Source organism: Protobothrops mucrosquamatus, unplaced genomic scaffold (assembly GCF_001527695.2).
Source record: "Protobothrops mucrosquamatus isolate PMUCROS unplaced genomic scaffold, P.Mucros_1.0 scaffold3039, whole genome shotgun sequence".
NCBI lineage: Eukaryota > Metazoa > Chordata > Lepidosauria > Squamata > Viperidae > Protobothrops > Protobothrops mucrosquamatus.
This window is the reverse complement of record NW_015389053.1, coordinates 1-13,495: the sequence shown is the minus strand read 5'-3', so window position 1 is coordinate 13,495 and position 13,495 is coordinate 1. Positions and strand designations below refer to the sequence as shown.

General features: G+C 43.1%; 1 protein-coding gene across 1 annotated transcript in view; it reads left to right on the top strand.

The window, feature by feature from the left end:
- Positions 1-11,877, top strand: part of RHBDL3 (rhomboid like 3) — an 85,007-nt gene extending 73,130 nt beyond the window's left edge. Inside the window, exons 6-7 of the mRNA XM_015826290.1 lie at positions 9,385-9,445; positions 11,606-11,877. Of these exons, the coding sequence (XP_015681776.1) occupies positions 9,385-9,445; positions 11,606-11,877 (333 nt within the window). The remainder of the gene's footprint in view (positions 1-9,384; positions 9,446-11,605) is intronic.
- The last annotated feature ends 1,618 nt before the right edge of the window (positions 11,878-13,495 follow it).

Genomic DNA, 13,495 nt, shown 5'->3' with positions numbered 1-13,495 from the left:
TTTGTTTACGGTATCATAAGCACCAAGCAGAGAAGGGACCTGCTGCTGCTGCTGCTGCTGAATTCTGGATCCCATGCGTGTTATTGTTACGATTATTTTATTTTACGATACGTAGACATTTGTCAAAATGTTCGCAAGTTGTCGTAACGTGGTAAAACATAGGTTCTTATTACAGGTAGTCCTCAACTTACAGCATTCAATTAGTGACCGTTCGAAGTTACAACGGCACTGAAAAAAGTGGCTTATGACCGTTTTTCACACTTAATGACTGTTGCGGCATTCCCGTGGTCAGACGATCAAAATTCAGATGCTTGGCAACTGACTCACATTTATGACGGTCGCAGTGTCTTGGGGTCATGTGATCAGCTTCTGCGTGACCTTCTGACAAGCCAAGTCAGTGGGGAAGCCAGATTCACTTACTAACTTAACAGCTTCAGTGATTCACTTAACAACTGTGACTAGAAAGGTCATCAAATGGGGCAAAACTCACTTAACAAAGGTTTCACAGAAATTTTGGGCTAAATTGTGGTCGTAAGTTGAGGACCAGCTGTATAAGATTCTTTCTAAGATGCTGCCCATCTTGCAGTTCAAGGCAATTCCGGGTAGCTTAAACAGTGTAATAAAACATATTGATATGAAAACAATTATAAATATTAAAAACAGATTAAAATTACAGAAGATTAAAAGCAATCTAAAAAAAACACAGCCTTGAAGTGGAGCAGTGGTGATGCCTTCACTGTTATTACACCAAGTCTGGAATTTCTCCTTCAGAGCCCCGTGCCATCTAGCCTAGGCAGGTTTCAAAGGCTTTTCCTGAAAGTCAGAAGAGATGGGGCAGATCTCACCTCCAGTGGCAAGATGTTCCAAAGGGTGGGGACCGAGGCAAAAAAAAAAAAATCTCTTCTCTTAGACCCTACCAGCTAAAATTCCTTGGCTGATGGGATTTGCAGGAAGCCTCTTCTATCAGCATGAGTGGGGCAGGACAATAGGATCAGGAGAAGACAGACCCTCAGATATCCTCGATCTATGCCATAGAGCAGGGGTCCCCAACCCCCAGGTCTGTGGACCGGCACCGGACTGCAGCATGTCAGAAACGGGTCCGCACAAACAAGCAAAGCCCCATCCACGGGATGCAGGCAGTACATGAAACCACGCCCCCTCCGGTCCACGGAAAAACCTCTCCCCACGAAACTGGTCCCTGGTGCCCAAAAGATTGGGGACCTCTGCCATTGAAGGCTTTAAACGTAATAAGCAACACCCTGAATTGGACCCAGAAGCAGATTGGCAATCAGGGCATCTTACATAACAGTGTGGCGTTACATGTGCCAACTTAGGGGCTTCTTAAACTCTGCACTGCCGCATTTTGGACAATTGTAGCTTCCGAATACTATTCAAAGGTAGCCCCCTGTGAAGCGTATCGTAATAATCCAAACAAGAGATGACCGGACTGAGTCCAGGAGCCTCAGGATCCAGAAAATGATGCAGTTGGCACATAATATGAAATTGTGTAAAGGCTGTCCTAGCCACACCGGCCACCTGCTCTTTGAGCAGGAGTTGCAAGTCTAAGAGAACCCCAAAGTTGTTCACCAGGTCTATATGAGGTAGTGCAGTGGTGGCAAACCTATGGCACGGGTGCCAGAGGCGGCACTCAGAGCCCTCTCTGTGGGCACAGGCACCGTCGCCCCAGTCCTAGGCCTTCAGCTGGGTTTTATAAAACCTTTTCTCTTTAGGCCTCCGCCGCCATGTGCAAAAAAAAAAAGGTTCAATATATCAATCAATTTCAACTTCTCACGGGAAAAAAATGATCTTGCAAAGTGGGAATTGATTGATTGAACTTTTTAGTCCCACCCAGTCTGCCGTTACCACTGCAGCCACTCCCACCCAATGGGCCATGCCCACCCAATGGGCCACACCCACCCGGCACCCGACAATGCATAAGTGGGTTTTGGGTTGCAGTTTGGGCACTCAGTCTCTAAAAGGTTCGCCCTCACTGAGGTAGTGCATCCCATCCAGAACTAAAGATGATAAACCTCCTGATCCCAAGGCTCCATGTAGCCACAGCGACTCAGTCTTACCAGGGTTCAGCCTGTTGTCCCCCATCCAGCCCCCAGGCACTGTAAAAGGACAGCCACAACATCACTTGGATCACCAGGGATGGAGATGTAAAGCTGTCGTCAGCATATTGATGATATCTCATCCCGCGGTGTCAGTCACCCAGCCGTTTTTTATACAGTAGATATTAAAAAGAACGGAGAAAGTACCAAGCACTGCAGTACCCCACAAAGGAACAGCCATGGGCAGGACTTCTCACCCCCTAACAACACCGAATGGACCTGGCCATGGAGAAAGGAACTGAACCAGCACAACACTGTGCTGCACAGTCCCAAATCCCATTTACCATTTTTTGAATGATCAACTGAACAGATGTTCCAGAAACCCAAACTAAGTTTAACAGGTAATTCCTTAACAGAAGGAATCACAATTAGATTCACCACTGTGAATTGGAATTACAGTATATTGATTTTAAAAAATCTGCTGAAAATGAATCAGTTCCATCACATTTGGGAGGGTTTGAATCAAAACCAATTGGCTGTAGCAGAGGCCAAATCTGAAGCGAAGCCAAAAACTTTTAATGTAATTTTGTTGCAGACAGCTTTTGTGGTACCAACTCAGCTCTCAAGCCAGTCTGCAGTCACAAATTCTAGTCTAGTTTAAATGTTGTATTGTATTCCAAACCCCTTAACCATTTTTCTATAGTTCACGTGCTTGCTTTTTATAGAAATAGACTGGTAAATCTGCAGAGAGCAACTAATAAAAAATTAGCTCCTTAATAAAAAAAAATTATTTTTATTTGTTTGTTTTATTCTCTGTTTTCCCAAAGGATGATAACAATGGACAGATGCTAGTGTATTTAATGAACAGCTAAATATATCCCTCATTCCTCTCTTTTATAGATTTTTAACAAATGTATGCATACATATTTAAATGTTAAGAAATGTATAAGGATTTCAATAAAGTTATACATGCGTTTGCTCTTGGATAATAACAAGGAAGCTGCAAATGCCGTGTAATCCATATGAATGTATGCCATATCCATTCTATCATATACTCTCCAAACTAGAGTGTTATCATTTGTTCTGGTGTGTGTGTGGTTTTGAGGTTGCAAAAGCTTTTTCCCCAGTCTTTTGCTTTGATCTCAAGCAGAGGGAGAAGGATTTGCAGACAGGCAAATACCTGATCCCATCTCTTACTTCCAAGTAATTTTTCACTGTGTGCCTACAGAAGCAGACTGCTGAAGATAATCACAGCCTTTATTCTTAAACCTGCATTTACGTGTGGCTGTCAGGCTTTTTTTTTTTTAATGACAGCCGTGTGAAAGAGAGGAAATTAAAATTATCAGTTTATTTCACTTTGCCTGAAAGAGGATCTCGTTGGCCTCTTATGAGGATTTAAACTTTTCTTGTAACTGCAGTAAAACAGTTGTGGTTTGTGCTCCTCATCCCAATGGGAGAGATCCGAGCTGTAAGACCCTCTTAGGCTATGTCCCCAGTAATATCTAATGACAGTGCAATCAACCCCAACCCTTTCCCCCCCTTATCCCCCAAACATTGTTTCAGCTGGCTCCCAGCATATTTCTAAAACAACATTGTTAGTTGTACAGATATTAAAGTAACATTTCCCCCTTATTCCCATGCTGTTCTAAAGATAGCCTCGAGGTGTGTAAAACCTGTAGCCTTTGTCATCCATTATTTGGAAGGAAGTCAAGTTACTGAAACAAAGTCATTTTATAAGAATTCCTTCTCACCAACCAGAAACTTAGTCTGATAGGGATTTTTGGTGTCCTGTCCATCTCACTTAACAGTTGTCTCTTTTTCCTGAGCTAGCCTGGTATGACAGTGGATTCCACACAGATAAGTACAACTACCGTAGGTTTTCATATCCACATGATGTCCATAGGCCACGGGTAGGCAACCTTGGCTCTTTTATGACCCGTGGACTTCAACTCCCAGAATTCCTGAGCCAGCATGGCTCAGCTTGGAAACCTCTACCCTTTCCCCTCAGCATGGCTGGCTCAGGAATTCTGGGAGTTGAAGTCCACGAGTCATAAAAGAGCCAAGGTTGCCTACCCCTGGACTAGACCCACATATGCAGCATGGCACAGACCCCACTTGGATTTCTACTGGGACGAAGTAGAGGCACTTCCTATAAGTCAGGGAAATAGCCTCTTCCCTGAAGCCAGGCTGGCAGTTTTCTAAAAGCTAGATTGAATAAGCGAAGCAATACTCTTGACTGGAGGATTAGGCTGTCACGTTATTTTTATGGTTTCACGTTATTGTTCTGTTCTATTCTCGCTGTCAGGACTGTGAGTCTAATAATCACACTTGTTATGGCAGTTTTCATATTTGATACCTACCTATGTATGTAGATACTTACATGTTGCTTTAAAAAAAAATTGGTAACCTCTCCAGATCCATTAACATGATTGGCAAGCCATAGACTTGTCTTTAGATCAGGCTTCCTTGGCATTGTCTAATATTGTGGCAAGATGGGCAGCAAACAACTGTAACAAATAATAATAAATAATCAAGGCCAAACAAGTAAAAGTATTGGTTTTAATTAACAAAAAATGGCTGTTTCAAGTCTAAGCTCATAATCTTTGAATTTATTGAGGTTACTAACTTGCATCATGATGGTTTCTCTAGATGTACCTTCAACATTTTAATATGGTTAAGATCATATAGTGGTATAAGCTACAGTTGTTAGGGTTACACATTATTGGGTTCATTCAATGCTTAGCCCAAACCATAGTTACAAGCCATAATGGTTGAGTTCATACAGTATGTTGATTAAGTCCACATGGTGTGCTAAATCATAATTTAATGTAGTTTGTTTGGATAGGTTTGGTTAGTTCTATGAATGCAATAACTCCAGTTTCTAAGCCATAGTTTATAGTTTTGGATGAGTCCAGGGAATTTAACAAATAGTGGCGCGTTCATCAAATTATGGCTTAGACAATGAACAATCTCAGTCAGTTAGTTTAAGTCAAACCAGTTTATTAGCCTGATGATGTTTCTTGTAGAGCCACCTCTATACATTACGAGATGGTGAGACAAATATAGACAGGCTTTCAAAGCTTGCAATCCTTTAGAGCTTACTCAATTGAACCTAATAAGGCTTACTTCTAAATGGATGTACACAGGGTTGTATTGTTCATTGTTAGTGTAGAAGAGTGTTTGCATGGTTGATCTGAGCCTCAGCTGGTTTAGAACAAATGTGACACTTTATCAAAGCCACTTATTGCAGTGATTAACTCATTTACTTCCAAATTCCCCATCTAAAAAGGGCCTAATTCATGGCTGTCCAAAAAAGTAAAAGGAAAAGAAATAATCACCAGGATAATATGTTTAGAAAACATGAGAATTTCGACTATTAGAGGGGAAACAGGCATTTATGACAGATGCTTTGGCCTAGATGTCAATAGAGGTCTCTGCAGAATCCATCATTTTTGTCAAAACAATTTGTGCCAACATGCAAGTGGTTGTGTACATCTCCACCTGTCATCTCACAGATACTGCTGGATGTTAAAAAAAAGAAAAAGATTGAAACCGAGCCAAATCAGGGAAATGCAGATTTTGATCATTTGTGACAGAAAATTTAAAATTCCTTTTGGGTTTGGGCATTTATATACAAAAATAATAAATTTGTGCTTTTGTTCAATCATTAATTTTTTTCTTCAGAATTTACCTCCTTAACGTATCAGATATTCTTGAAGTGTTTCTTTGTGCTGCATGTTAATGAAATGAGAAATGTCTTCACTCTCAAATAATCTGCACACAGTATAGGATTTATAATTTTCTAAAATAAGAGCGGCAATGATCTTGCAGTCCTAATCTCAGCTTGCTGCTGCTCAAAAGGTCACTGCTGTGGTTCGCTACAATCCTCATTAACTTTGAAAGTGGAGAGAGATTGGGAGAATTAGAAATATCATTATTATTCTCATCAGTATAGTGTGGAGCAACTTATGCATCACGGAACAACAGAATGACAAAATTGGAAGGGACCTTGGAGGTCTTCTAGTCCAACCCCCTGCTCAGGCAGGAAACCCTGTACCCTGTTCAGACAAACGATTGTCCAGTCTCTTCTTAAAAACTTCCGGTGTTGGAGCATTCAACACTGGGCTCTTAATGCCACCGTTTTCTCTTCCAAACAGTCAGAGGCACTTTAAAACAGGGCTTTTCAACCAGTGGTACGGGTACCACCTGTGGTACATTGGCACCTGGCAGGTGGTACGTGACTATCCTAGAAAAGTGATAGTGGGGGAGGGGAATGAGCTGAACCAGTGGCAGCACCGCACAAGCCTGAGCGAGAGATGGCTGGAGCTGCAGGGCTGTGAGGGCTCAGTGGAAGCGCCAGGATCAGCGCCAGGTTCCAGCTGGAGCTCGGCGCTGATCTTGGTGCTTCTGCTGAGCCCTGAAGAAGCGCCGATCAGCTGGAAAGCAACACTGATCCTGGCACTTCTGCTGAGCCCAGAAGAAGCGCCGATCAGCTGGAATGTTGCAGCATCTCCAGGGTCTTGTGATTTACATTCAGATACTTGTCAACCGACTCATATTTACGACGGTAACCATGTCCCAGGGTCATGTGAAGTGACCAAAACCTGCTGCAACCACCCAGCAGACGGGGGGAATAAAAACCAAACACCCCCCCACCCCACCCCCACTGCCAATCCCCAACAGAAATGCTCACAACAATGAAAACCTCGGACAGGAGGAAGAGCGCGGCCGGGCGGGTAGGCAGGTGTCTTGCTCGGCTGTCACTTGGGGGGCACTTTTTTCGGTGCCATTGTAACTTCGAACAATAACTAAGTGAACTGTTGTAAGTCGAGGACTACCTGTACTTTATCACTTTTTTCCTTTTTTGGGGGGGTCATCAAGTTTTTGACACCTTGCTAGGCGGTGGTACTTGGATACTGCCATATCCTAAAAGTGGTACAATGGGTGAAAAGGTTGTAAAGCCCTGGTCTAGTGGTTGAGTAAGCAAACCCGAGTTCTAATCCCCCAACCTGGCTGAGGAATTCAGGGAGTTGAAGCTTCCCAAGGTTGAGAAACACTGCTGCAAGTTTAAACTTTCAAACAAGACTGCTTGTGGCAAGAACACCACATGTAACACTTTTCAATATCTGCATAAGTGACTAACTTCACCAGGAACCCTGGTGGCGCAGTGGTTAAACTGCAGTATTGCAGTCAAACTCTGCCCACAGTCTAGAGTTTGATCCTGATAGGGCTCAAGGTTGACTCAGCCTTCCATCTATCTGAGGTATTATAAAAATAATGAGGACCCAGATTATTGGGGGCAATATGCAAATAATACCTCATTGTAAACCACCCAGAGAGTGCTGTAACGTGCAATGGGACAGTACATAGGTCTAAATGCTATTGCTATTGCTCTTCAAGCCCACAAATTTCTTAGAATGATCACAGAATTTTAAAAACATCCTTCACAGCAGTGCTGCTTTGCTGACTACATTTCAGAATTTGGAAAAGCTTGGGAAGAACGAATCTCCTCTTTTAACCAATGTAATGGCAGTGCTCCAAATAGCCTCTTGAGCGTTGGTGTTGATTGGATAAGATCTGAAAAGTAGGACTGGTATCTCTCTTGCTGTCTGATATATGATGCAATTGACCGAGAGGATTCTTTAAAAAAGAGATATGAGGAGCAGGGTGTTCTGGCCTGAGAACCCAACATTTATTGAGCAATAACTCCTATCCTTCCTGGCCAGCCTATCCAATGTTCAGGAGAGAGCAGAGTTGTAATCACTGTAGGGGCAGACTTCATTTCCCAGTCAGTAGCAACCCCAACTTTCCTGGTCCTTTAAATCACTTCACCATCTTCTTTGATAGCTGAAGACGTAGAAGCTGACGTGATGTGCTAAGGTTGCCAAGTATTGACTTTGAACTACCTCCTTCCTCCGGTTTCTAAAATCTCCACTTCTTATTCCATAGGGATTTACATGGACATATACTGTAGAAACGTTCAGGCAATTTTAATGCAATGTATATACCATTTCACAGACTGATTTAGATTCCTTTAGGATTTCTTCATTATATCAGATTATTTTCAACCTTTTCTCTTTTCCCCGGAAACGTAGTTATGTACCTTCTTGCTTAATAAAAAAAAAAATGTGGCAACATCAAAAGCCCCCTGGAGTTTGGGTGCTGGTAGTTGCTCCTAGTAAAGATAGTTTGTAGGAAACTTTCATGGAGTTGTAGTATTTTATAAAACTCTGTTCTGTAATGTAGTATATATATATATATATATTAACTGCAAAACAAAAGCCTTCTCTGAATCCATTCAAGAGATGAGGTATAGCCAGATAAGCGAATGGAGCATCTTGCAGCTGGAGAGGAATAATCAAAACTATGAATGGTGAGCAGACAGGCCAGTGCCTGCGCTATGAGAATAGGGTGCTGCACACAAGAATACCTTTATTCCCAAATGTAGAAAAGAGCAACAAAGTTAATTAGGGACTGGAAGCTAAAACATACGAAGAATGGTTGCAGGAATTGGGAATGTCTAGTCTAACGAAGAGAAGGACGAGGGGGGACATGATAGCAGTCTTCCAATATCTATGGGGCTGCCACAAAGAAGAGGGAGTCAAGCTATTCTCCAAAGCGCCTGAAGGCAGGACAAGAAGCAATGGATGGAAACTAATCAAGGAGAGAAGCAACCTAGAACTAAGGAGAAACTTCCTGACAGTTAGAACAATTAACCAGTGGAACAACCTGCCTCCAGAAGTTGTGGGTGCTCCAACACTGGAGGTTTTTAAGAAGAGGTTGGTCTGAAAGGGTATAGTGTTTCCCCCTGAGCAGGGGGTTGGACTAGAGGACTCCAAGATGTTATTCTGTAAAATATTGGAGGTTACGTTGTAATGTATTATTGCATAGATCAGTTAATTACCAGAAATCCTCCCTACCAAACCTGTTCATGTTCTGTAAGAACTCATTAAGGGAAACAGCATAAGGTTCCACTACATGGAGAGCAACTTTTTAAAAAAATGATGGACTTAGACAGTCTTGAGCAATGAAAGGATATAAAGCCAGAATTCACATCTTGATGTTTGTTTGTTAGTTTTGTTTTTTTTAAAAAAAACCTACCACTCTCCTCTTCCGGTCAATATTCTGGCTGATTTAGGAAAGAAAGAATTGGCAGGTTTCAGAAGGCAAGTCTTTTTAAATGTATTTCTCCGGGGCTGATTACCAAAGCCGCAGTGAGTGTGCAAAGGAGAAGGGACCCAGATTAAGCCCCAGAGAATCAGGGCTGTCTCCAGATACTCAGCAGACGGAAAAACTCACTTGGAGATTCTTTTCTTTCTTTCTTTCTCAGAACTGGTCTGGAATGAAGTGTCAATTCAAGCTGCTGCGCATGGCCGTTGCCTTGATCTGCAGTAAGTATCCTCATGAAGCGGCTCTCATTAGTGCACCTGCTATGTCTAAAGATATTCTTGAAGTCATTGGTTTTTCAGATTAGTAGCCCAGAGATAACAGTGGCAAATTAGAAAAACCAATCTTGGGACCGTCCCATAACAGAACTGCTCACTTCGCCTTCTAAACCTGCAGAGGATGTGTGAATCACACATACTTACGGGACCAAACTGGAATGCACAACAATTAATTTGGATAGTGCTAATGAACAATGAGTAGATTTATCTTTCTTTGATTAGTGTATTGGGCAATTTTTTTTTGCCACTTTGGGAAAAAACAGAGAAAGAAACTGGAATAAACTATGGCAGTGGTGGTGAACCTATGGCACTCAGAGCCCTCTCTGTGGGCACGTGCGCCGCCGCTACTGCCAGCAGCTTGCGCAGATCCATTAGGCTGCCACCGCCACCTGGAGCAGCAGCCCCACCCAGCACAAAGGAGGTGAAGCAGCCAGCTAGCAAACTCGAGTAGAGGTGGTAGAGCACATCCACACCCAGCAAGCCAAAGGCCACCCCGAGCAGGGAAACCAGATCCCCATTGGCGCCATGGCCCCCCAGTCCCAGCTAGGATTGCGTGCCTCCCCGCCATCTATGCTGGGCCTCCCGCCCACCGCCCCACCCGCCAGAGACCCCCGGGATCTCCCCCAACCCTGCCCGGCCCCCACAGGCATCCCCTGCATGATCAACATTGAGGTGGCCATGCTCATCGCAGCCACGCCCACCCAGTCTGCCGTGACAGCCGCAGCCATGTCCACCCAGTGGGCCATGTCCACCCAGTGGGCCACACCCCATGCCCCCCCTGAGGGCACCACAATGCTGATGTGGCCCTGGCACTTTGTGATAAATAAGAGGGTTTTGGGTTGTGGTTTGGGCACTCGGTCTCTAAAAGGTTCACCATCACTGAACTATGGCTTCTTGGAAATCTAAGAGTAAGTTGGAATTCCCGATTAGCTAAGCTAATGGTGGCCATCTGTGAAGGGTTCAGAAAGCAGAAGTCTTCTTCCCTGACCTTGCTGGCCTTCAGGAAGGAACTTAAGATCTGGTTCTTCCAGCAGGCTCTGAGTCAGACGTATGTGTGCCCTTTAGGCAGATGTTTCTCCTCCAAGCTTGGCTCCCAGATGTTTCGTTCCCAAACTAGGTAACATCTTCAGCAGGGTTTTATCTGTGCCTGTTAGTGATTTTATAATAATACATCCGGTCATGTTAAGTGCAATCATATTTTGTGCTCCTTGAAGCCAAAATGAGGGGTACAGTCCTGTTCCTTGGTTTTTCCCACTTTAAGACGTGCTTGCATTTTCCTGATGGTCTAAAACCAGGGGTGTCCAACTGCCGGTTGCATCATGCAGAGGCCACACCCACCCCAGCTCCGGCAATGCAAAAAAAAAAGTTGCGATATGTCGCAACATGTCATGTGATGCAGCGAGTTTGACACCCGTGGTCTAAACAGTAGTTGGCTCAAGTGGAAAAGAAGAGAATCTCTGTAATGTTCTGGCGAGGCTGCCCCGTCTTTCCTAATCTATCTGCGTAATCTGAATTGCCACCTGTGTCCCACTAATTTTTGGCAACGGAGATTATAGCTGAACCCTAATACGAATTTCCATCCCGTTATGATAATAGGGCCAGTTGCAAAAAGAGAAAGAGGCTGTTGGCTTTTTCGAGGGAAAAAAAGGAATGGAGGAATGAAAGGAAGGTTCATAGAGAAGGCGTTTTTTGCCCGTTAGCAATGGGAAAAAGACTTGTTCCGAAAAGCATATTTTATTGAAAAAGATAAAGTTATCACGGACTTCTTTTCAAGTCATTGGGTTTTTATTTCTTTTCCTGTTGTACATTTTAAATATACATATATTTTAAAACTGCATACAAGGTGCATGTTGCACGTTTGTGAAATCTGGACAGTCTGGCTTAAAAGGGACCCAGAATGGTAGAGGAGCTGTCTGTCTACATGGCCAGAAATTCTTGCCAAATAAGCTGCTGTGTTAGTTGAAAATGCTGCTAAAAAAGGGTAAGGGAAAAATGCTGCATCACAGCATAATAGCATGGAATTATATGGGACAGTGAATGGGCAACGAAGCGCAATTTCTGATGAATTGTGGGCACGTGTGACTTACTGCTTCATCTCTCTTTCAGTGAGCTTTGAATTTGGAAGAGCTGTGTGGCTGAGATTCTACCCATCTGCTTATCCTCCGTGTCCTCATCCCAGTTTTGTTGCCCACCTAGGTGGGGTGGGTGTTGGAATCACCCTTGGCGTGGTTATTCTAAGGAACTACGAGCAGAGACTCCAAGATCAATCAGTGTGGTGGATCTTCGTTTCCATGTATGTGGTATTTGTTCTCTTTGCCATCTTCTGGAACATTTTTGCCTACAGCCTGTTGGATCTCAAACTACCTCCACTTCCTTAAGAGGTTGGGCTAAACGACAGACAAAGAAATGACTTCCCATCTTCCCGCTTCATGGACCAAAAAAATAATAATATTGAAACCATAGGATTTATTTTTTTAATGAATGTGACAGGAGAGGAATGTATCCAAGTTCAGGAGTGACATGCGCTGAGGGAGAACTATGCGTGCTGGATGGGAAATGAATATTAAGGATGAATCCATGGATCCCTGCTTGGAAGATGTTTGGGCGTGGAGATTTACAGGTACCATGATCTTTATGAGCCACACCTTGTGCCCTTTGCTCATATAACCAGTTTGGTGCTGTATTCTAAAGGAAGATTCAGCCCCCTGGATGCTTAGCCCAATACATGTGGGTGAAATGTTCGTGCACGCAGTGAAGGCTCATTTGGATGGTTTTACCTTTTCCAGCATTCCCACTTAGAAACTTTCAGAAGAGCTTTCCTTAGCTGATGTCCTCCAGATGTGTTGTGCTACCAACCCATCACTTTGGTTCAAGATGATGGGAGCTGTAATCTATTACATTTGATTACACCAGACAATCTTCTGTCCATTTGGAAAATATATTCCTTTCTTTAGTGAATGGGTTGTAAGTTACGCAGAGCAAAAGAAGGGCTTGGAGGCCATCCATGACATGCCAGCCTGGTACCCACTTTGTAGCCCTATAGCGGCCTAAAGTCTCTTAAGTCCAAATATTTTAGCCTTTCCCTCATTTGTTGAGTTTTCTGGGGAATTAAGAGGGAAAAATAAATGGAGGATTCTGATTTTAGACATCACCCATGGCCACTTGCAGAAGCTGGTTTTCAGCTAAAGAATCAACCAAATCACACTGAAATATTTGAAGGTGCTTTAGTCTGCTTATAAAATTCAGCTGCATATTTAATTCTTTTTTTATTCTTTGTGGCTGGGTTTTTAGTCATCATATACTACTTGAAGCTGTTGAATCTTACAATATCTATATTATTTCCTTTGGGGCTTTGGTCCTTGTGTTCATTTTAAAGCAGGATCTGCTCCTTGGAGAAGGATAGTTAGAGTTTAAAAGAGTTCTTCCAGAATTTCGCAACCCATTAAACAACCTAGATGTTCTTGATGTTTAGCTGCTTTTACGAGCTCTGCTGCAGTCTTCTGTATTTTTCAAGATCTTGATCTACCAATTTTGGAAGAAGTAGATGTGCTCCCTGAACAAAATATTCTAGCAATTTTGGTTTGGAAAGTACAGATTTGTTCTTTTGCCTCTTGTGAATGCAGTCAGCAAAATTGTAATGATGCTTTGTTAATTTTTCACATACATTTCACTGAAGCCATTCTCCATCTGACAGTCTCTAAATATGTTGGGACTCAGCAGGACCAAAGGAATTCTCGGAACTGAAGTCTGGGTGTGGTATATTTAATCTACACACCACTGAAAATACTGGCACTGTAGAGGTGGTTTAAAAAAGTCAATATGGAGGGCCCAGCTGCGTGACCGAAGCCCTGCCTCCTTTTTACATGCAGCAATGAACATTAAAAACAGGCAGAGTTTCTGTTGAGTTGTCACACCTACTGTACCATATTGACATTTTACCCTTGCCTTGTCAAGATCTCTGGAAAAAGTTGAAGGGATCTGGTTTATTCAGGGCTA